Source organism: Saccopteryx leptura, chromosome 6, assembly GCF_036850995.1.
Source record: "Saccopteryx leptura isolate mSacLep1 chromosome 6, mSacLep1_pri_phased_curated, whole genome shotgun sequence".
Taxonomy (NCBI): domain Eukaryota; kingdom Metazoa; phylum Chordata; class Mammalia; order Chiroptera; family Emballonuridae; genus Saccopteryx; species Saccopteryx leptura.
This window is the reverse complement of record NC_089508.1, coordinates 172,980,652-173,003,685: the sequence shown is the minus strand read 5'-3', so window position 1 is coordinate 173,003,685 and position 23,034 is coordinate 172,980,652. Positions and strand designations below refer to the sequence as shown.

General features: G+C 48.6%; 1 protein-coding gene across 2 annotated transcripts in view; it reads left to right on the top strand.

Moving 5' to 3' along the window:
• Positions 1–23,034, top strand: part of GLRA1 (glycine receptor alpha 1) — a 76,013-nt gene that overhangs the window by 37,301 nt on the left and 15,678 nt on the right. For both annotated transcript variants that reach the window (XM_066341738.1, XM_066341737.1), the window contains exons 3-4: positions 5,175–5,242; positions 20,386–20,609. In XM_066341738.1, coding sequence (XP_066197835.1) covers positions 5,175–5,242; positions 20,386–20,609 — 292 coding nt within the window. The remainder of the gene's footprint in view (positions 1–5,174; positions 5,243–20,385; positions 20,610–23,034) is intronic.

Genomic DNA, 23,034 nt, shown 5'->3' with positions numbered 1-23,034 from the left:
CAGCAGGCCTTCCAAGACAAGACTTGAGTCTGGGGTTTTGTGAAATCGTCCAAGTTGGCAGCTAAATCACATCCTTTAGAACATCCTTGGCCAAATCGAACACATTGAGAACTGACCACCAGGTTGCTTCCCATTTTTAGGAATTCTAGCCCATTGCGCCCCCTGGTGGGCTCTGTCAGAACTCATCCTGAGGCCCATGATCTTGCTCTCCTGAGAGAGGGACTCATTTGTTGAATGTGCATGTGATAGCTGTCCTTTGTGCATAACATTGTACATGACACATAAAATGCCCTCAATAAGCCTTTCATAAATGAATGAATGAGCAAATGAACCAACAAATACGCTAAGGCTTAGAGCAGTTAAGTGACTCCCAACTCATGCCATCCAGGTTGCTTTTAACCCAAGCTAGCTAGCTATTTAGATTCAACTCTTTAATGCTAGTCATTTATTTATTGGTTTACTTGTTTATCCTTTTATTTGTTGACTAAATTACTTACCAGTCAACATCTTTAAGAAATAAAATTTGGCCCTGGCCGGTTGGCTCAGTGGTAGAGCGTCGGCCTGGCGTGCAGAAGTTCCGGGATCGATTCCCGGCCAGGGCACACAGGAGAAGCACCCATTTGCTTCTCCACCCCTCCCCCTCTTCTTCCTCTCTGTCTCTCTCTTCCCCTCCCGCAGCCAAGGCTCCATTGGAGCAAAGTTGACCCAGGCGCTGAGGATGGCTCTGTGGCCTCTGCCTCAGGCGCTAGAATGACTCTGGTTGCAACAGAGCAACGCCCCAGATGGGCAGAGCATCGCCCCTGGTGGGCGTGCTGGTGGATCCCGGTCGGGCGCATGCGGGAGTCTGTCTGACTGCTTCCCTGTTTCCAACTTCAGAAAAACAAAACAAAACAAACAAACAAAAAAAGAAATCTGGCTACTGTGACTGAGGATCAGAATTTTATATCTTATTTAATCATTGTTAATTTAAATTTAAAAACAAATGCTTGGCCCTGGCCAGTTTGCTCAGTGGTAGAGCGTCGGCCTGGCGTGCAGGAGTCCCAGGTTCGATTCCCGGCCAGGGCACACAGAAGAAGCGCCCATTTGCTTCTCCACCCCTCCCCCTCTCCTTCCTCTCTGTCTCTCTCTTCCCCTCCCGCAGCCAAGGCTCCATTGGAGCAAAGTTGGCCCGGGCGCTGGGGATGGCTCCTTGGCCTCTGCCCCAGGCACTAGAGTGGCTCTGGTCGCAACAGAGCGACGCCCCGGAGGGGCAGAGCATCGCCCCCTGGTGGGCGTGCCAGGTGGATCCTGGTCGGGCGCATGCGGGAGTCTGTCTCTCCCCGTTTCCAGCTTCAGAAAAATAAAAAAAAATAAAATAAAATAAATAAAATTTAACCCAGACTATAAAACTGTTGAATCAGGGCCTTTCCTCTCCCTACTCTGAAAACCATACTACAAAACAAACTTTTACTTGGGCCCCAATATCTACAGAATTAGATCATCTTAGTCATCTCCCAACCCTGCACTGTCTCTAGCCCCTTCAGTCCCCTCCAAGTCAGGCTCTGAGCAAAGTTCAGCTCCCTGGAGCCCCGCCCTGTAGCTGGGAAGCAAGGATTCTCTACTCTCCCCTGGTGTTAAAGGGCTGAAATACCAGCATGAGGAGGAGACCTCCTTCCCCTGAGCCCCATGGTCCCTTCCCACTTCCACCCAGACACAAACAAGACTCCCCAAAGCTCCACACAAACCACAGAGCTCCTGATAAGGCCCCTGTGACCCCAACACAATAGGAAGAGGCCTGCATTGTTTGAAAACTCCAGAGTGATGAACCACTTAGTGGTTTTCTTCAAGCACCAGAAATGTTGCCTGCTCCTGGCTCCCCTGAAAATAGGGGTGGCCGGAAACAGCAGTCTCTGTATGCAGAACGCAGTGGCGATGCGCATCTTAATGGGGCAGTAAAAGAGCGCCACAATTGGATGGCGAACTCCCGCTACTTACCTGAAACGTGTGACACAAAGCAAGTCACTTGATGGAGCTGGGCCTCTGTTTCTGCGTCTGTAAAATGGTCCAGCAGGACGAGACCCTTCCAGCTCTGATATTCTGCATCGTCTCTGAGACTCTCTGTAGGATAATGTTCCCAGCATCAGGGGCACAGCCGAATGCAAACACATACACAAAAGCAAAATTAAGCTTTAATATTTAATGAGATATATACATTAGCCTGCTACCAAAAGGCATCCGGATTGTCATTTTCTCAAGGATAATTTAATTTCAGATTTATGTCAATGGATCTCACCTCCCCATGGAGTCCTCTTGACTAGCACCCTCTCACACACATAAATCAGGACCTAATTTATAGGGGAGTCACAGCCCAGACACTTGCAGGGGCTGGTGGGAACTCTGCGTGATATTCAAGGCTCAGACAGTAACCCTTTGGGGCATTTTAATGGTATGAGGCTAAATGAAGAGAAGAACCTGGGTCTGAGGATAAATGAGGAAAATAAACACCTAATGAGCCTTGTTTAGGTGGAAGTGACAAGGAGGCAGATCTCCATTCAGCATAAGAAAATATTTTCAGCAGACAGACCTCTCAACTATGGACAGGACTGCTCATAATGAAGTGAACTGCCCACTACTGGAAGTGGTCAAGCACTGAGCTGTGAATGGGTAGCTGGTGTCTGCAGTGGTTCCTAAACCTGGCTGTGCACGGGACTTACCCAGGTAGCTCATTAAAATATAGATTCTAGCCCTGGCCGGTTGGCTCAGCGGTAGAGCGTCGGCCTAGCGTGCGGAGGACCCGGGTTCGATTCCGGCCAGGGCACACAGAAGAAGCGCCCATTTGCTTCTCCACCCCTCCGCCGCGCTTTCCTCTCTGTCTCTCTCTTCCCCTCCCGCAGCCAAGGCTCCATTGGAGCAAAGATGGCCCGGGCGCTGGGGATGGCTCTGTGGCCTCCCCAGGCGCTAGAGTGGCTCTGGTCGCAACATGGCGACGCCCAGGATGGGCAGAGCATCGCCCCCTGGTGGGCAGAGCGTCGCCCCATGGTGGGCGTGCCGGGTGGATCCCGGTCGGGCGCATGCGGGAGTCTGTCTGACTGTCTCTCCCTGTTTCCAGCTTCAGAAAAAATGAAAAAAAAAAAAAAAAAAAAAAATATATATATATATATATATATATATATATAGATTCTAGGCTAATCTCCAGAGATTTGGGTTCACTGAGTCTGGGGGTGGGGCCGAGGATTCTGTGGTTTAACTAGTCACTCTGAGGGGATTCTACTGCAGACAGCTCTATCTGCACATTCACTTTGGATGACCTCTAAGAACCCTCCCAGCCCTAAAATCCTATAACCTTGCAATTTAAATGAATAGCTTCCATAAGGGAATTCCAAACCACTGGAGCTCAGAGTGACTGCCAGGTCCAGAGCTCTTCTCCCAGACTGATGGGGAAATTGCGACCCCGAATGAAGGGGTGTGCCTGAGGTGAAACAGCCAATGAGCACTAGGTCCAGAACAAGGAAGGGGTGTGCCTGAGGTGAAACAGCCAATGAGCACTAGGTCCAGAATAAGGAAGGGGTGTGCCTGAGGTGAAACAGCCAATGAGCACTAGGTCCAGAACAAGGAAGGGGCGTGCCTGAGGTGAAACAGCCAATGAGCGCTGGAGCTGTATCTAAAACCCAGGGATCCCGACACTTCCCTCGAAGGAAAACCTGGATGCCCGTAAGGCTGAGTCCCATTTTTGTACACCAAGATTTCCGAAATGAAGGAAATCTTAACTGAGACTGAACGAAATGCTTGGGATACTTTGTCAAGAGGGACACAGAGGATTTGGTAACAGGACACAAGGATATCTGCTTCCTTCTTCCCACAATCAGAAAACTTGGGTTTTCTGAGTCCTGGCTCTACCATGTGCCAGCTAAAAAACCCAGGTGAGCGGCTAAGACTGTGCTCCACCTGGACACCAGGGACAGCCATTTTGCCTTGCCTACCTCACGACCTCATGAGGATCAACAAGAAAGTGGAGCTGAAATGTTCATAAATTGCACATTGCAATCTTCATGTGCAGAATTCTGACCTATTATCCAGGTCTTACCCACCTTCCAAGTCAGCTCATGGTCATCACCTTCATGAGGTCTCCCCTAATACCTCACTCTCCAGAACTTCTCTTGTACCTGGGTTCCTACTGCCTGTCTCACTCTCACCCGGGGTCTCGCACTCCTCTCTGGGTATTTTAGGCTGGCCCTCTCGCCAGTTCATGTGGCAGCCCTGGATTCTGCCCCTGTGTGACCTTGAGCATGCCACTCCCTGTCTCTGAATCTCTTTTTCACAAGTATGGCCATTAACATCACCAGCTTAGGATTTAGGTAAATCTGAATTCAAACTCTGGCTTGTCTATTTACTAGCTGTGTGGCTGAGGACAAATAACCTCTCTGAGCCTCTGTTTCCTCATCTGTAAAGTGGGGTAATAATCACGTCTTCTCACAGAGCTGTTGAAAGAGGGTAGAACAGGGCCCTGTTGCTAAAACTCTCAGCCCAGCAGCAAACCCTGTAATGCTCAGCAAATGCCAGCTGCTATAATAGTATAAAATGAAGATATTGAGCTTCCATTGGATAGAGGCCCCTCTAGCAATGTGATTCCAAAGAACAAATATTCCTCCTCTTTTTTCATGTCCTTTGCAGTAGCATTCAAAAAGACTGCCTGGAAAGTATTTAACAAAGGCTTAAGGACTTCCTTTGAGGTTCCCTCTGGATTCCTCAGCTGGAGGTTCCCATCAACGCCCTTTCAGGCAATCATTCTTGGTTCATAAGTTCAAGGCAAGGAGCTTGCTGTTCCTTGTGATTCCCAAGATGGCCTCCAAATGCTGTAGCCCTAAATACATTTCAGCCACAAATTAGAAGGCGGCCGATGGGGTTTGGAGAAGGGATTTTAACCATATGGCGGAATGATGAATCATCCTGTGTTAATGAAAGTACATGTCGGCTCAGACTCTGGTGCTCTGTACCTGGTACTCACTTGGGGACCAGGGAATCTGTCATAGCGATGTGACTGGCAGTCCCAGATGCTCAGAGGTAAGGTGGAGAGCAAGCAAGGGCCTCCTCACCAAGGGGTGTCCATCCCTGAAGTCAGGGTTCCAGGAACTGGTTCTATCCCATGGGTTTCTTCATGAATATGGAGCTAAGCAGGAATCTCTCTTGATTGGCAGGTCCCCCGGTGAATGTGAGCTGCAACATTTTCATCAACAGCTTTGGTTCCATTGCTGAGACAACTATGGTGAGTGAATCTAAACACACCCTGCTATTTCCTGCAGTGGATTTCTCTCTCCCTGACATATGTACCCTCTGCACTGGTCTTTCCCAAGGAGGTGGAGGTTCTGGTGTGTTTTTAGGTCTCCAGTGGTATATCAATGGAACACCTTCACTGTTCTACTCAATGTTTCAGGTAAGGACATACATCTGAAAATGGCCAAAGAGCGAGCAGGGCCTGAACATGCCAAACACCCAGGATTACAGAAACAAAATCATATCAATAGGCTAAAGTTTTAGATTAAAAGAAAATGTAAAGACCTGCTTATAAGTTTCCAATTCAACTGCAGAATAGGTGAAGACTGGTTATAGAAGCTGAAATGAGTAGATTAGGTTGCTTTTACTCTACTCTCTACTTTTGTGTGTATTTTAAAAGTCCCACACCCTGGCTGGGTAGTTCAGTTGGTCAGAGCGTCGTCCTGATACACCAAGGTTGTGGGTTCAATCTCCAGTTAGGGAACATAAAAGAAGCAACAGAGGAATGCACAACTAAGTGGAATAATAAATATCTCTCTCTCTCTCTCTCTTTCTTTCTCTCTCTCTCTCTCCCCCTCTCTCCCTTTCTATCTCAAATCAATTTTTTAAAATTCCTATAGTAAAAAGCTTAAAATAAATCAATTACACTAGCAAAAAAAAAAGGCTAGAAGAAAAAATACTAAAACATTAATAACAATTATCCCTGTATCATAGACTGAGTGATAATTTTTATTTTCTTCTGTTTCTTTTTCTTTTCTTCTATATATTTCAAATTTCTACAAGGAGTAACTATTACATTAGTAATTATAAATAAATACAATGATACTTTTCGATTTCTTTCTCAGTTCTTGAAAACAAAAATAGTCGATTGTACTTGTTTCAAATGGAGTGACCTAGCCTATGAGAAAATCATCAAGGCCACTTAAAGTCCTCTCTTTAGGAGAATGGTGAGAAGCAGCCAGTCAGCCAGTCCTCTGTTACCTCCTTCAAGTCCCCTAACCATCCGTTTCTGGACACCCGCCTGCCCCTAGTCTAGGTCAGGCTTCCAACGTGGCTTATTCACACAACTGCAAAGGGTTCTCAGCCTTCATCTCACCCTCCCTCCCACCCATTCTTTCTCACACAGTGGTCTTTCAAAAATACAAATTCAGCCTGACCAGGTGATGGTGCAGTGGATAGAGCATTAGACTGGGATGCAGAAGGACCCAGGTTCGAGACCCCGAGGTCACCAGCTTGAGCCCGGGCTCAACTGGTTTGAGCAAAAGCTCACCAGCTTGGACCCAAGGTCGTTGGCTCACGCAAGGGGTTACTCCATCTGCTGAGGGCCCATGGTCAAGGCACATATGAGAAAGCAATCAATAAACTACTAAGGAGTCGCAATGAAAAACTGATGATTGATGCTTCTCATCTTTCTCCCTTCCTGTCTGTCTGTCCCTATCTGTCCCTCTCTCTGACTCTCTCTCTGTCTCTGTTAAAAATAAATAAATAAAAATTCACCACGCCACGCCCTTGCTCTGCTGCCTCCCCCAGCGAGCCCCCTCCCCTTCAGCACTGCACCCAGATTCCCCCAGAGCTGAGAAGGCCCCTCATTACTGTGCACTGCGCCCCTCTTCTCTCCCAAGCCCTGTTCGGGACAAAGGGAACTGTTTCGAGCTCACACAGGTGACGTTCTCGCCAGCTCCCAGCTCTGCTGATGCGGTTGAAGACTCTGCCCAGAGCCCCCACGCCAGCCTCCTTTCCCTTGCCGTCACGTCCCCTCCTTTAGTGTCTGCACAGAATCACCTCCAGGAAGCCTTCACACTCTAACACGCGTGCACACGTGTGTATGAGTTCCTACATGGGCTGGGCCCGACACGAGGATGCGCCCCTCCTCCCATTTTCATGACACGGTGTACAATCCCCATAATGGCTTACACTGACCTCCATCACAGTCTGTTTATCCGTCCTTCTCATTCCCTGTGGTAACCTCGGTGGCTAGCATGGTGATTTAATAACAGGTACTCAGTAACATTTTTAAATAAACCAAATCAGATATAGTGTCTGTCAATTCAAACTGTCATTTGTCCCTAAACATTAGACTACATCAAACCTTTCAGTCATAGACTGACAAAAATCACTGGTTCTGTAGGTCATGGGGCAAATAACCTAAAATTTCTCGTGTTTCAAAGAGGTCTTTTTTTTATTGAATTTATCGGGGTGACGTTGGTTAATAAAATGATATAGGTTTCTGGTGTACGATTCTACAATACCTCATCTGTGTATTCTGTTGTGTTCACCACCCTAAGTCAAGTCTCCTTCCATCACCATCTATCCCCCTGTACCTTCTTCTGCCCCCCCCAACCCCCTTTCCCTCTGATAGTCACCATACTGTCATCTGTGTCTTGATATAACCAAGTAGACCTGACCCACATCCAAAGGGCAATTGCTCAAACTCCCTAAAAATCAGGCCCCTTATCTTCAAATGGAAGTCAGGATCAAAACCCTGAGGTCTCTGGCTTGAATGCGGGTTCATCTGGCATGAGCGCGGGCTCACCAGCTTGAGCGCAGAGTCGCCAGCTTGAGCACAGGATCATCAACATGATCCCAAGGTCGCTGGCTTGAGCCCAAGGTTGCTACTCTGCTCAAGACCTGCCAGCCCCACCCTCGCACTCGCCTCAAGGCACTTATGAGAAGCAATCAATAAACAACTAAAGTGATGCAACTATGAGTTGATGCTTCTCAACTTTCTCCCTCTCTGTCTCTCCCCCTCTCTCTCTCTTCTCTTTCTCTCTAAAAAAAAGAAAAAAAATGTGGAAGTCCAATTTCATATCACGCCAGGCTCAGCACACCTGGGCGGGGAGCATAGCAAATAGTGCTAATGGGATAACCAATAAGCACAGCTCAGAGGAGAAGGCCCCGCCCCTGGGGGCAGAGATCAATTGTCTTGAGACAGGAAATGAAGGATTGGCAATGCTGTGCTTTCCGGGGAGTGGCCCACAACTGACACAGGCTCCTCCTTACTCCTCAGAGTTCACCAGTAGGAGTTGCTGTTCTCCAGCTGGCTGGACCACACAGTACTGTGATCCCCCCCCACCACCACTGGGTTCTTAATTATCTGTATGTGTTGAATTTGCTTCGTAGGTGATTTAAGGGGAGGAAATAACCCTGGAAATCTCAAAGCTAGCAAAAAAACAAGGAATAGTCTAAGTCAGTTCTTTGTTTTATAGAAAGGCAAACTGATGACTAGAGTGGTGACATCACTTGGGCAAGGTCACAGACAAGGAAGGGGTGCTCTCTGCAGCAGCCGCCAAGGGTTCCCCTCCAGCTCTTACTGCCCTAGAGCCCACCAGCCAAAACCTTTGGACCACTTTCCCACGCAAGCCTCTTTTCCTGTTACTCAGCATACAATGGCAACAAGCACACATTAGGCCCTGCTGTGTGCTGGGCAGCATGCAGAGTCCTCCTGCATACACCATCTCATTCAGACCTCACAGCAACCCCCAGAGGCAGGAAATGTTGTCCCCACTTTACAGATAAGGAAACTCAGGGTCAGAAAGGTTTGGTCATAGAGAGTTAGCGCTGTAAGGAAACTTCACTGAACAGATATTTAGGCCCCAGACTTCCAGGCCAGGGCTCTGCCTCTCCAACCACGCAAAGAGCTGGGTGTGCACCCCGGGCCCATGGGAGTGTGGACGTGGTCCCCGTGTCAGAGACTGTGCTGGCTGTCTGTGCTCTTCAGGAGCTGCAGGAGGGCATAGCAGCTCTATAAACAGCGGGAGTCCCCAAGGTTGGCTGTCTGCTTCCCAGGACCTGGCCTTGTTTGCCAGACCTGAGCACAGAGACAGGCAGCCAGCAAAGCAATGGGGGTTCTTTCCATTCCAGACCAGGGAGGGCTGAGGCTGCCCGACCTTCCTCCAACCTTCCCGGGACTCTCTTTCAGTCTAGGGACCAAGACAGAGGGAGAGGTTGGAACAGGAATGAACGAGGGAGAGGCAGGGTCTAGAGCACCCCTCTGGCAGTCTGCAAGAGCCAGATGTGGAGCTCGAGTCTTGCTCAGCTTGTCTGGACACACGTGCTCATGAGTGTGCATAAGTGTGCACTGCGGTTTCTATGAGTCTGCGTAGTATGTATGCACTTGTGTATATTGTGGGATTGTTTGTGCAAATGTGTGTGCTAGTTTGAATATATTTGCACATGTAACCTCAAAGGGAAATGTGTATGACTGTGTATACTTATACATAAGTATAAGTTTGTGTGTTTCTGGTTATGAGTGTATATATGAATATGTATAAGTGTGTGTGTGTGCCCATACTTGTGTATGTGTGTGTATATATATATATATATGTAAAAATATGCAAGAATTTAAAAGCGAGTGTATATAAAGGGTACTATTTTCACTTCAGTAATTTTGTGTGAATATTTGGGACTACACAAACACATAGTTAGGCATGCATCAGCATGAGTCAGCATATTTATATGTGCACGTATGCATGTGCATGTTGGTATATGTACCAATACATGTGAACCAGTGAAAGGGTGTTTACATATGAATATGTGAGTGTGAGTGTGTCTATACATGTGTGTAGGTGTACATGGAGTGTGCACTCATGAGAGCACAGATAGAGCTGCAACTCACGGGGAACTATACATAAACAAGTGAGAGAGAGAGAGCGTGTGAGTGCGTGCACTGGCATCCTCTGGGCGTGAACCCCAGTGTTTCCATTATCAGGCCCATAAGCTCCAGCCTCTGTCACCGAGGGTCAGGCTAGCCTGGCCCAGAGACAGGCGCACTGCGGATTAGTGACAGCTTATCCACAGGATGCTTCTGAACAGCCAAACTCTGGCACTTTTTCTTCAGTATATACATCATAGATGAAAACAAGCTTTGTAATACATCCAATAAAAAGAAAAAACAAGAGCCCTGGCTGGATAGCTCGGTTGGTTAGAGCGACATCCTGACACACAAAGGTTGTAGGTCAGATCCCTGGTCAGAGCACAGACAGGAACGGATCGATGTTTCTGCCTCTCCCTCTCTCTCTCCCTTCCTTTCTCTCTAAAATCAATCAATAAAATTTTTTTAAAAAACAAGAGAAGTAGAAATGCAGACAAACAACCTAGTGTACACCCGACCAGGTCCGCTCTTTGAGGGCACACACATTTGTGGGGATACACCTCTTGGTAGAAATAGGATTGCTCAGTACAGGTTGCTCTTCTCACTTCCACCATGTCTTGGAATCTGTCCACACTACTCCCGATAGGTCGACCTCACTCCTAACTCGCCACACACCACCAAATTTGGAAACATTGTCGATAATTATTATATTCAATATATAATAAAATTATTTTAATCTGTGTTACCAGACATTATGGCCTAGCTGTAAAATTCTACGGTCTGGACACCACCTCATGGCATTGAACCACCCTTTCTCCTGATAGACCTTTATAAAGGCTTATGTGGCTTTTCACTATTGCAAATGAATGCTCTTGTGTATAACTCTGCCCATTTCCTCAAGAATATATTCCAGAAGTACAATTACTTTATCCCAAAACAATGCACTTTGTTTTATTATTTTGCCAGATATTATTGCCCAACTCACTTCCAAAGAAGCTTCAATAATTGGCTGTCTTTATAACGGTGCCCATTTCTCTTTATCCATGCCAACCCACGATAGTGTCATTTCTTTTCCAACATCATTCTTAAGTAGCCATTATTTCTCCACCTACTTGAAATGCTATCTTTTTCACATTATGTAGCCCCCATCTACAGCCAGCCTGGGACTAGTCTGTTTACTGTCCCATTGCTCTATTTGTCTGTTTCTCCACCAGTACCATGCTATTTTAATCACAATGGCTGAACATCATATTCCTATGTCTGGTACAGAGAGTCCTCTGTTTTTCTTCATTTACAAGGTTTTCTTGACCTTTTTAGCCCATTTTTGCTTCTGCGTGAACTTGAGAATGAGCTTGCTAAAGCCTATAAAAATTGCCTCCCACTTTATAGATTGAATTCATAGACTAATTTGGGAAGAAGTGACGCCTTTACTATATTTTGTAAACATGGTATGTCTCTCTATTTATCTAGGTACTCCTTTGTACTTCTCAGTAAAGCTTCAGGACTGTTTTGTTTTTAATATATAGAACTTGCATCTTCCTCGCCCTGTTTCTTCTCAGATCCTTTGTGGGGTGGTTGCTATCTGAAATGGGATCCTTGTGGCTTTTTCCATTATGCTGTCGGTCTTTCTACACCAGCTAATGCTAGCTCTCCCCTTATACTCGTGGGTTGGGCAACCCAAAGGAGAGTCCGTTAAATGTCATCCAGATAGGCACGGCTCACCACTCCACAAAGGCTTGGTAAACTGAAAACGAGGAGCAGGCCGAGGAGCGAGCGGGTGCCGTTGCAGTCTGTTCCAGGCAGAAAACGGAATGCAGGCAGTCTCAGTCACAGTGGTCGACGTCTCTCTCCCAATGTGCCACCAGGGGAGGCGTCATCGTCGTGGCTTGATGACAGCCCCGACTTGGCTCTCCATCAGCTCAGACTCAGGAAGGCTGACTCATGACACTCAGACCCTCAAAAGACCGAAGGGGGCAAATGAGACTGCCAAGTTACTTTATGACAGATCTTTCCATTCCAGTAAGAGGGATGCTCCTTTCCCCGTGAAAGTGCTCCCTTGCCACTCTCTGACTAGCAGGGAAGCCGATCAAAGTAGCTTTGATCGACCTGGAACTGGAGAGAAGGGCAGTCTGGAAGGAAACTTCATCCAGGCCTTGTTAGAGGGAGGCCTAAGAAACCATCCTTGCCTCACCACACAGACACCTTCTTCCCAGTGACAAAAACGCTGCTGTCCCCCAGACAGAGGGACCCTAAACCCTAGATAATGCTAGGTGACCAACGGCCAAATTCCTGCTCCTCAGACTGTCCTTTCTTACACTACTAAATGAATGTCTCCCACCTGTTTATAAAATAGCTCTCTAAACAAGACATAATAAAATGAATTAAGGTTCTACTTATTAAATTGCCAGCACACGCCAGTCCTAAATCATTGAGATGGCACTTGGGTGTCTCAATGTGCCAACTGTGATGGATCCGGGCCTCGCCAACTCCTGTGGCACGGTCACCTCTGCTGTTCGTGTAGCTCTCAGGCAGCAGCCTCACTGTCCACATTTCCAAGTTTGTTCGTGTCTCACTCCCCTGCCCTGCACTGCCAACACCATCCTCTCTCCACTTTCCGGGTGAACACCCACCCTGCAGTTTGCTACCTTGGGCAACCAGTTATGAATCCACTGCCCCATTTAATGTGCCAGCCCGAAGTCCTCCTCCGGATACTGACTATAAGAATATGTATGGCCTGACCAGGCGGTGGTGCAGTGGATAGAGCATCAGACTGGGATGCAGAGGACCCAAGTTCGAGACCCTGAGGTTGCCAGCTTGAGCATGGGCTCATCTGGTTTGAGCAAAGCTCACCAGCTTGGACCCAAGGTCCCTGGCTTGAGCAAGGGGTTACTCGGTCTGCTGTAGCCCCAAGGTCAAGGCACATATGAGAAAGCAATCAATGAACAACTAAGGTGTCGCAACGAAAAACTAATGATTGATGCTTCTCATCTCTCTCCGTTCCTGTCTGTCTGTCCCTATCAATCCCTCTCTCTGACTCTCTCTCTGTCTCTGTTAAAAAAAAATATATATGTATGAGCGAACCTCTCCCAGGGGCTCAGTGAGATGCCCAGACACTATCGCTGCTCCATTTCCTTAGCCCCCTCACTAGGAACTTGGTTTGGAAGGGGAGGAAGGATAGAGGGGTCCTATGCAATTATCACAAGAATGTGTACTTGGGCACCAGCCCGTCCTGGATTCATATCCCTGCTGTAGCACCAACCAGTTATGGAACTCTGAGGAGGGAAACTTGCCTCTGTCTAACCTCTCTGAATTTCAGTTTCCTGCCCTGTACAATGAGTTCAGTAACACCCAGTGTGCTGGGTTGATGACAGGTTTAGAGGTACAAGGCATATAAAGCTCCAGCAAGTGTTAGACACCCAATAAAAGTAGCTGCCATTAGCATGTTTATGTAATTATTAAACTCACACTGGGCTTTAGTGACCCCCTGGAAACAAACAAGGATGCTCAGCTCCCGTGGTCCAAACCATCTCCAGTTCTTCACAACAAATGTAGCTCTGATGGTGGGAGAGCCAGTGAGATGCACCAGGCAGGGTGATGACTGAGGAGAGGTTCCCGGTGCAGAGCAGGCATCTGCAGCCAAGGAGACAATGAGTCAGGACCGGGGAGTCTGCCAGCTCTGGCCTTGAGTGGAGAGCAGACAGTGGGTCAGATCTGAGGGCCAAAGCTGGGCTGAGTAGGAGCAACAGTGGACTGCTAGGCCTGGGCAGAGGGTTTTTGTCCTTTGTTCTTTACAATACATCCTGCTCATTGTGGGGTCTCTGCAAATACACAAATACCCAGCAGCAGCCATAGGTGGTGTCCGATGGCAATGAAGTGTCATAAAACTCTCAGTGCAATTCTGGGAGATTCTGGGTAGTGCAGTCTAGCGGTTAAGTGCTTGGGCTCTGGCATTAACTTCTTGGGTTCAAATCCCAGCTTTATCACTTATAGCTGTGTGATGTCAGAAATAGTTTCATAACCTCTGTGTAACTTGATGCACCTAACTGTAAAATGGAAATGATCATTGATCCTACGTCACAAGATTATTGTAAAGATGAAATAACACACATAAAGCTCTTAGCATCATTCCTTGCACAGGGTAAAGTCTCAGTCTGTTCATATAATCTGCAGTGTTATAATCACCACATTCTCTCCAAAAGCTTTTCTGGACTCACCCACCCTGGCTGGAAGTAATTTTGATGACTTGAGAGCAATACCTACCAGCCACTCGTTAGACCCTCTTAGGACGCTTACCAGTTTCAGTTTTGGGTGGCAGGTGTTTGTGTCCATATCCTGCCTTGCCTGCTGGATCCTTGGAGCTCTGTGAGGGTGGAAAGCAAGACCATGTGCCTCCAGCCTTGCTGTGCTCCCTCTGGGCCCAGCGTTCATAGAGCTGAGTTGAGTTTAGAGAAGAGACCTCCGTTTGAGGGCTGGAGCGCTGAGACTTAGGAAGGTGTAAGAATCTCATTCTTCGTCCACCTCTTGGGTGGCATCTCTTGCTCCTGGCTGCAGTGGGCACACATCTGGCCTGCCCCGTCCTCTTCCCACCAGCACCCACACCAGGCTCTTAGCGCTTTCCTTCTAAAGCGCCTCCTGCTACTTCACGACGGTGCCGGGTTTCGAGGAGTTTGCTAATCTGAAGTTAAGACTCCATAGGGAGGCACAAACCCAGCTGAAATTAGACAAGTTTGGGGGCTGGGGGGAGGCACGCAGAAAGCCCTCAGTGAGTATTTGCTGAATGACAGAATGAATGAGGTCGTGCTCCACCTTGGTCTCACAAGCATAGCAACTGCCCAGTTTCCAGAAATCAGACCATGAGGGAATCTCAGAGGCAAGACAGGTGAGCTAATACTCACGACTTCTGAGCCAAAACTCTGGAAATCCCTCCCACCTCAGACTTAGATGGGCCACCTTTGAGAGTTTAAGACTCAGAAACCAATTACCGAGGGGGTGGTTCGGGGGAGCCTGAGATTCTCGGGTGGAGAATTCAAAGGTTACTCCCTGGGCTGTGAACCTGAACAAAGACCACCCCCCACTATGTCAAACATCAACCCATGTGAGTACAGGGCTAAGTAAGCAAAACGGCCCTTAGCTTTCAGGCTATTACACCAATTATATTGATCCTTCCGAGCTGCATTCCGGCTGCTGGTTACCAGCGAGGAGAGGAGTCAATGGCAGCAACGTGTGTGGGCGGCAGCAGCTGCTGAGGGGCAGGTGGGCGGCGGGAGGAGGGGTCATGCCGCGAGGTCAGGGAGATGCCTTCTCCAGGCCTCTGCGCTCACCTTTCCTGACTCATTTCACAAAGAGACGCTTTGGGTTTCTTTCTTCTTTTAGGCGATGTATGTTGGTGTTTTGACAGGCCACATGCATGACTTCTGTAATAAGAATAAAATATTTTTTAAATATCAGTAATAACAAAATAGAGACCATGTGTGCCCATGAGAGAGTGCTAGGTTTCGTGTACATATGCTTAGCATGAAATTCATCTTCATGACACGCGCTGGAAGTGGCAGCCTGGTCTAGCACCAAGTACCGCAACTAGGAGCCGCCACTTCCTTCGTGAATTTACAAAAATTACTCCGTCATCCTGAGCCTGAATGCCTTCATCAGTAAAATGGGAAGAATAAGCTAGTTTTTAGTGGTCTTGTGAGTATTAAATGATGTGTGGTATGCTAAAGTATCCACTATATACCAGATTAATAGATGTATACAATCAATACATACAGCACTTTTCCTATTAAAAAATAAAAGTAAAATAAAATATTGGTAATAAAATACAAATGTAAATAATGTCCTTCCCTAAAGTTCTTCGAAGGCTCTGCCATGCTCCCAGGACAAAGTCCAGACTGCTCAGGACAGCTTGTGAGGCCCCGCCTACTTCTCCTCCCTGGCTCCTGTACCTGCCCTTCTCCAAAGTCCTGCACTCTTGCTTTGTGTCTTTCTTATATGCAGCTCCAACAGCCCAAAATGCTTTTCCTCTTTGGCTCAACTGTAGTTGGTGTCACCTTAAATACCATGTCTTCCTGGAACCTTCCCTGACCACCACCCCCAACACCACCCCCAAATCTAGTTGGGGAGGCTGTCTTAACTCCCTATCACCCTGTATCAATCCCTACCAGAGCCCTTCCTCAGGGTGATGTAGACATTACACCGTAGGCTCTGTGACTATATAAATATGTCTTTCTTGTTCTCAGTATATTCTCCGGTGCCTAGGACAGTGCCTGGCACTTAATAGATACTCAGTGACATGTTCTTGGAAAAGCAAAACTGTAATAACAATTAGCTATTAGATTTGGAAGGGTTCCTAGAGACCATCTAGCCTAACTCCTTCTTTTCACAGTGAGGCCCAGAGAAGCGACTCAAGGTTTTAATCCCCAGTCCTTTGCCAACTTGCTATGTGACCTTAGAAAATGCCTTTCCTCTCTGAATCTCATTCTCTCCAGCTGTGAAACGAGGAGAGCTCTCCCCACCCCGTGCCCCCACTGGGGTACGAGGTGGATCCTGGGCGCACCGAGTGAATGAGTAGGTGGGATGTTGCAGGAGAAATATAAACTCAAGTTCATCCTCTCAAATTGTTGCCAATCAAGTTGAGGAGATGAGACACACACAGTGAGGAAGTGCAAAATTAAATGTTCCTGGTGATTCCATTTTGCTAGGAAATCAGAAAAGGAAGAGATCAGGGAAGCCTGAGGGCATCCAGGCTCCTGCAGGAAATACTGCTCAGCTGAGCAGGCAGAATTTACCTGGCTGTGGGACCAGAGGCGAGCTTCCTCCGCGCTGAGCTGGCCTCCGCCCCGCAGGACCTCACATTCAGGTGCTCACCGTGGGGTCAGACCCAAGCTTCCCAGGCCTTGGAAAAGTTTCCCTGCCCGTCTCAACCTCTGCTTCCTTACTCACCATGGGAGCCTGAACGTCTAACCTGCAGGGGTTTCCTGACGATTAAATGTATGTGACAGGGTCTAGAACAGCGCCTGCTGCCTAACAGACCGTTTTAAGAAATGCCACTTTCTTTTCTTCCTCCCAGACACATAAACAGGCTTGACATGTCACTGGCAAGAACATCAGCAGTGCAGCTGGGGTGTGGGGACTGAAAGCTTTTTCTGCCCAACCATTCATAGCCTGTTTACTCCGACAGGACTTACCCAGGGCTTCGTCTCACACACGCACATGCATGCACACACTTACACACACACTTCATATGAAATCAAAGGGAGAAAGCGGTTTCTAAACCACCACCACCACCCCGGTCAGATGGGGCCAAATTGGGAGCTGTCTATGACCATCACCAAAAAGCAGAGTCAACACCAGGGTCTGGCCGGAAGTTCTCCCTCCACTGTGGGATTTACAAGACATTAAGATTATGAAACCAAATGTCATTTCCTACTGGGCTCGAGGGAGAGACTTCAATTAAATTATAGGACAATTCTATAAAATACCTTGGAACGTTTATGAAGCTATTGATTTTCTGTTGGCAAACAGAACAAGGCGTGTGCTGGGGGAGGGATTTGTGGGGTGGGGGTGAGGCTGAGGGTGGGGAGGGTCGTTTGCGTTGCTTCACCCCTGCGGATGACCCCTCCAGAGTGATGAGCATTCAGAAGCCGCGCCCCAAAGACAGTACAGCATGAGCTCATTTACCTGGCACCTCTGGGAAAGCACAGCAGCAGGTGCTGAGGAGTGAAGCTTGTTTCTTAAAGAAGAATACGGTTAAGTTGGATTTGCAGGGCGATCATTCATCTTCCAGGACTTGAAACCCTTTAGGGAATCCAACAGGGAGAACGACGTTCACTCTCCTTCCTGGGAAAACACAGACATTCCCTAAATTCTACTTGCGGTATTATAATATTCGTGGAACCCGGATTTATAACGACTACCTAACAAAATTTAAAACTTTTCTGTGCAACCATTTCTTCATTTCATTGCCCAGTTTCTGGGTTTCTCAGGTTTGATGGGAATTAAAGGGTCTCTTTCGGTTCTTCTGGAACTGGCTGAACAACTCGTCACTAGAAGTCAGGACTTTGGGTTCCAGAATGATCTCTGCTCTGCTCAGGCCGATGCTGGGCCAATCTCACTTCTCTCTGAACTTGAGTTTCTCTGACTAGGGAAAAAGGAGAGAAGAGGAGATTTGACTAAGACAGCTGTTCCTAACCTACGGTCTGTAGAAGACACGCATTACACACAAAATGAGGGTTCTGTGGCCAAAATAGATCGGGGAAGTACTGCATATTGTAGCCCCCTCTTGGAGATACTCTCCACTCATCAGCATATTGAATTGACTTCTGAGAAATCTTTTTTTTTTTTTTTTACCGAAGTTAGAAGCAGGGAGGCAGAGAGACAGACTCCTGCATGCGCCCGACTGGGATCTACCTGGCATGTCCACCGAGGGGCGATGCTCTGCCCATCTGGCGCGCTGCTCTGTTGTGGGCAGAGCCATTCTACCGCCTGAGGCAGAAGCCCTGGAGCTGTCCTCAGTGCCCCGGGCCAACTTTGCTCCAATGAAGCCTTGGCTGCAGGAGGGGAAGACAGAGACAGAGAGGAAGGAGAGGGGGAAGGGTGGAGAAGCAGATGGGTGCTTCACCTGTGTGCCCTGGCCAGGAATCGAACCAGGGACTTCCACACGCTGGGCTGATGCTCTACCACTGAGCAAACCGGCCAGGGCCAACTTCTGAGAAATCTTACAATAAAGAAATCTGTTGCATTTGCTTTAAGTCAAGCATTTCCCTCAATTAGTTTGATCTGTGAAATTTTTTTATCTAGCAGAGTAACTACCCTGCAGGTCCTATAAGAGAAACACCACACTTAGCAACGAGTTCAAACCCAGTAAGAAGTGAATCCACGACATCTATAATCCCCCCCCCAAACAAATCAATGCACAATACAGAAGGTTGCAGAAGGCTGGTGTTAAAACAGAGTGGTGAGTCTGACTGGTGGTGGCGCAGTGGATCAAGCATCAACCTGGAACGCTGAGGTCGCTGGTTCAAAACTCTGGGCTTGCCTGGTCAAGGCACATATGAGAGTTGATGCTTCCTGCTCCTCCCCCTCTTCTCTCTCTCTCTCTCTCTCTCTCTCTCTCTCTCTCTCTCTCTCATCTCTAAAAGAAATAAATAAATAAAAATAATTTTAAAAAAAGAGTGGTGAGTTGCCTAACCTGTGGTGGTGCCGTGGATAAAGCGTCAACCTACAATGCTGAGGTTGCCAGTTCGAAACCCTGGGCTTGCCCAGTCAAGGTACATGGGAGAAGCAACTACGAGTTGATGCTTCCCGCTCCTCTCCTCCACCTCTTTCTCTCTCTCTTCTCTCTAAAATGAATAAATTTTTAAAAAATAAAAAACCCAGAGTGGTGGAAACCCTAGGACCAGCAGGAACACTATAGAATTCTTTCACTCTCCCTTCCTTCAGTGCTTGAGAATTGTCCTCTTTAGGCAAAATAGTCTGAATGCCCAGACAACAGCTTTTAGTCATTCCTTTTGTCCCTTCAATCTGTCTAGAACAGGGGCTCTCCAAACAGAGTACAGGTGAGAATTACCACACGGATAGAGTTGATGATTAAAGAGGAGCTTCAACTTTATCTGGAATGCATTATCTTTCATTAAAAAACAATGTGCTGACCTGTGGTGGCGCAGTGGAAAAAGCGTCGACCTGGAACGCTGAGGTCGCCGGTTCAAAACCCTGCACTTGTCTGGTCAAGGCACATATGGGAGATGATGCTTCCTGCTCCTCCCACCTCTCTCTCTCTCTCTCTCTCTCTCTCTCTCTTTTCTCTCTAAAATGAATAAATAAATTTTTAAAAAATTAAAAAGAAAACAATGTCAATCCTGGCCAGTTGGTTCAGCTGTAGAGTGTCAGTCCGGCGTGTGGAAGTCCTGGGTTCTATTACCAGTCAGGTACACAGGAGAAGTGCCCATCTGCTTCTCCACCCTTCGCCCTCTCCTTCCTCTCTGTCTCTCTCTTCCCCTCCCGCAGCCAAGGCTCTATTGGAGCAGAGTTGGCCTGGGCGCTGAGGACAGCTCCATGGCCTCAGCCTCAGGTGCTAGAATGGCTCCGGTTGCAATGGAGCAATGCCCCAGATGGGCAGAGCATTGCCCCCTAGTGGTCATGCCAGGTAGATCCCAGTTGGGCACATGCAGGAGTCTGTCTGACTACCTCCCTGCTTCTAACTTCGGAAAAATACAAAAAAAAAATGTTAATAGGATGAAAACAGGTGTTTATTACATCAGCCTGAACTTTTCATTTCTTTAACTTCTCAAAGGAAAGAATAACATTTAAACGCTCAGTTCAGAGTGGAATATACTCAGTGGGGCAGCTAGAGAATGTTCTGGGGCAGTTATGACTCCAATGGCTTTTACTCGATCCACAGATCTTTATGTCTTAGTCCCACATAAGCTGCGACCACACTTCAATAATATCCCCCAGGGGGGCTTTGTGGCCCTGGCAGAAGGCCCCTGGGCCCCCGAGGGTTGACAGCCCAGGGCCTAACCCCGACCCCACCTCTTATCTCCTGGCCGCAGGACTACAGGGTCAACATCTTCCTGCGGCAGCAGTGGAACGACCCCCGGCTGGCCTACAACGAATATCCAGATGACTCTCTGGACCTGGACCCATCCATGTTGGACTCCATCTGGAAACCCGACCTGTTCTTCGCCAACGAGAAGGGGGCCCACTTCCATGAGATCACCACGGACAACAAACTGCTGAGGATCTCCCGGAACGGGAATGTCCTCTACAGCATCAGGTGAGTCCCACAGAGGCCGGTCCCCTCCATCCTCAGAGAGTGCCTTGCCCCATTGCCTTCTGGGAGCAGGCATTAAGGAAGGGGGGGGGCGTCAAACAGAGGTGAATGGGCCCTGGTAGCCTGACACCTTTGCCAGATAGGCAGACATAGCTCTGTAACTTACACCCAGCAAGTGAGGATAAAATACCATGGGAAGTCCTAGGGGCAAGTGGCTTGTCCTAACCAGGAGATCAGGACACATCTGGGAGAAGGAGGGTTAAAGTCAGGCCCCTGAGCTCACCTAGAATTTCAGTAGAACAAGAGGGAAAGGAGGAGTCTGAGGCGATGAGCACTAGCAGGAGCACGCAGCGTCGCAGGACGAGTGCGTTCTTGAGAGCTGTGCACAGACGGTGCCTGCAGGGGGCAGCACTGCACTGCACACGCCGATATCCGCCAAGAGGGCTCATCTCACCTTAGATGCTCTTACCACAATTTTTTTTAAAAAAAACAGTAGAAGCAAAGGCACAAAACTTGAGAAAGTCTAGCAACTTCGCCATAAATGGGCCTGTCATGAATGATACTGCTCACAAGTATCAACCATCCCTTCTGGAAACACTCCCCACCGCCCAGACCTTGCACTGAGTCTAGGAAGCTGGGTCCCCCTCCCCGGCTCCCGCAGATCCACATTATGGCTGCCCCTGCCCACCTAACTCCCCGTCTTCTTCCCCGAGGCACAAAGAAAATGACCAATGTCCATGTGGTTCTTACACATGTGCCGCTCACTGAGAATGTACTTGGCAGGCGGTGTACTTTACACAGACGATCTCTACTCCTCCTAACAACCCCATGAAGTAGGTTTTATTATGCCTATTTTACAGATTAGACAAGTGGGGATCTGAAAGTTTAAGTAACTTAACCAAAGTTCCCGTGGCAGGTCCTAAGCCTCAGAGGTGACTGAAGAGCAGACGAGGTGGCAGAGGGGACGCAGAAGTCTCAGCAGGGAAAGGAGGCACCACAGAGAGGCAGGCTGGGAGGAGCCCGAGGCCGGTGCCCCTGCCTCACCTGGGAATTCTCCCCGCTCCGTGCACATCCAAACCAGAAGGGTAGTGGGCTCAGGGAATGGCCGCCCAGGCCGTGGCTGCCTGGCGCTGGGGGCGAGCTCGCCCTGCTTGGATTTTGCTGCTGCCAGACTAGTTTCCTAGCTCTGGGATGCTAAGCCCCAGTGCACCCTGGCAGAACGACAGATCAGCAGAAAGTGATATTCCCAAGGTCATTCAAACTTCAGGAAATTAACCCAGAGTGACAGCTGCTCCATTTGGATCTTTTATTGTCAGAAATCAACTGCCTTCACTCTCTCCCTCCGTCTCCCCTACCCTTCTTCTCCCTCATCTTCCCTGCCTTGCCCTTTCTCTTCCCTTTCTCCCCACTCTTGCTTCTACTTTGTGTGTAAAGGGACCCACGTCCAGAGCTGTGGGAGTGAGGTGAACGGTGGAGGTTCACACAGAACTTGGTGCCTCACCGTGTGCAGCCAAGGTGCCCGCACTCAGTGCCACTAGATCGCCACCAAGTGGGTGCCTTGCAGGACAGCAGTGCTGGACAGCCCGTGGGCCAACACATGAGCCCAGCACCCCAAGGCTGGGAGACGGGGTTTTCTACCCTGCCTGAGCCATCAGCGCACTGTGTCACCTTACCCGAGTCCCCACCAGCCTTCTCTGCACCTCAGTTTTCTCACTTGTCCAGTGAGGGACTAGGCCTGATGATCTAAGGCTCCGGGGCCTTTCCTCTCCACTCCCTGCAGCAGGTGCTCAGATGTTGGCAAAGCCTTTCAAGCTGAAGCCTTGTGTCCCAGCCAGTGCCGCAGACCTCAGGTTCTGTTAAGGGCACTTGCTCTGGATCTGAGGTTGCAGCCCTCCGCAGGAGTGGGACTACCCAAAATAAACAACCAGCCCAGGAGCCTGGGCTGCTTACTGCCTCCCAGCTGACGCCAGCGGGAGCCCACAGATGTGAGACAGCTGTGTTTGGACACCCAGAAGGCGGGAGACCTTTTGAAATAACTTTTGATGAGCCTAGGGTATGAAGGGAGGCAGCCCAGAACCACGTCCACAGCACCTGCTGCCAGTGCACCTGGGAATGCCCAAGTCCGGTGCTGCTCAGCTGAAAACCCAGGCTCTGCCCCTACCTGGTTCTCTGCAGATGAGCACGCATGGCGGGCATGGCGGGCATGGCGGGCAGCCGCTGGCCTCCAGGTCTTTAGGCACCTTGCTAAAAAGCCAGCCAGACTCCAAAGAAGCACACCAGACTCTGTGTGACCTTCAGCGACCTTCTTTATCTCTCTGAGCCTCCATTCACATATCTGAAGTGTGGAAATATACATGTGTTATTCAAAAAACACTAGTTCCCTGACCTCCTTGGCCCTTTGACCTCTCCTTGTTCACCAATAGTAACT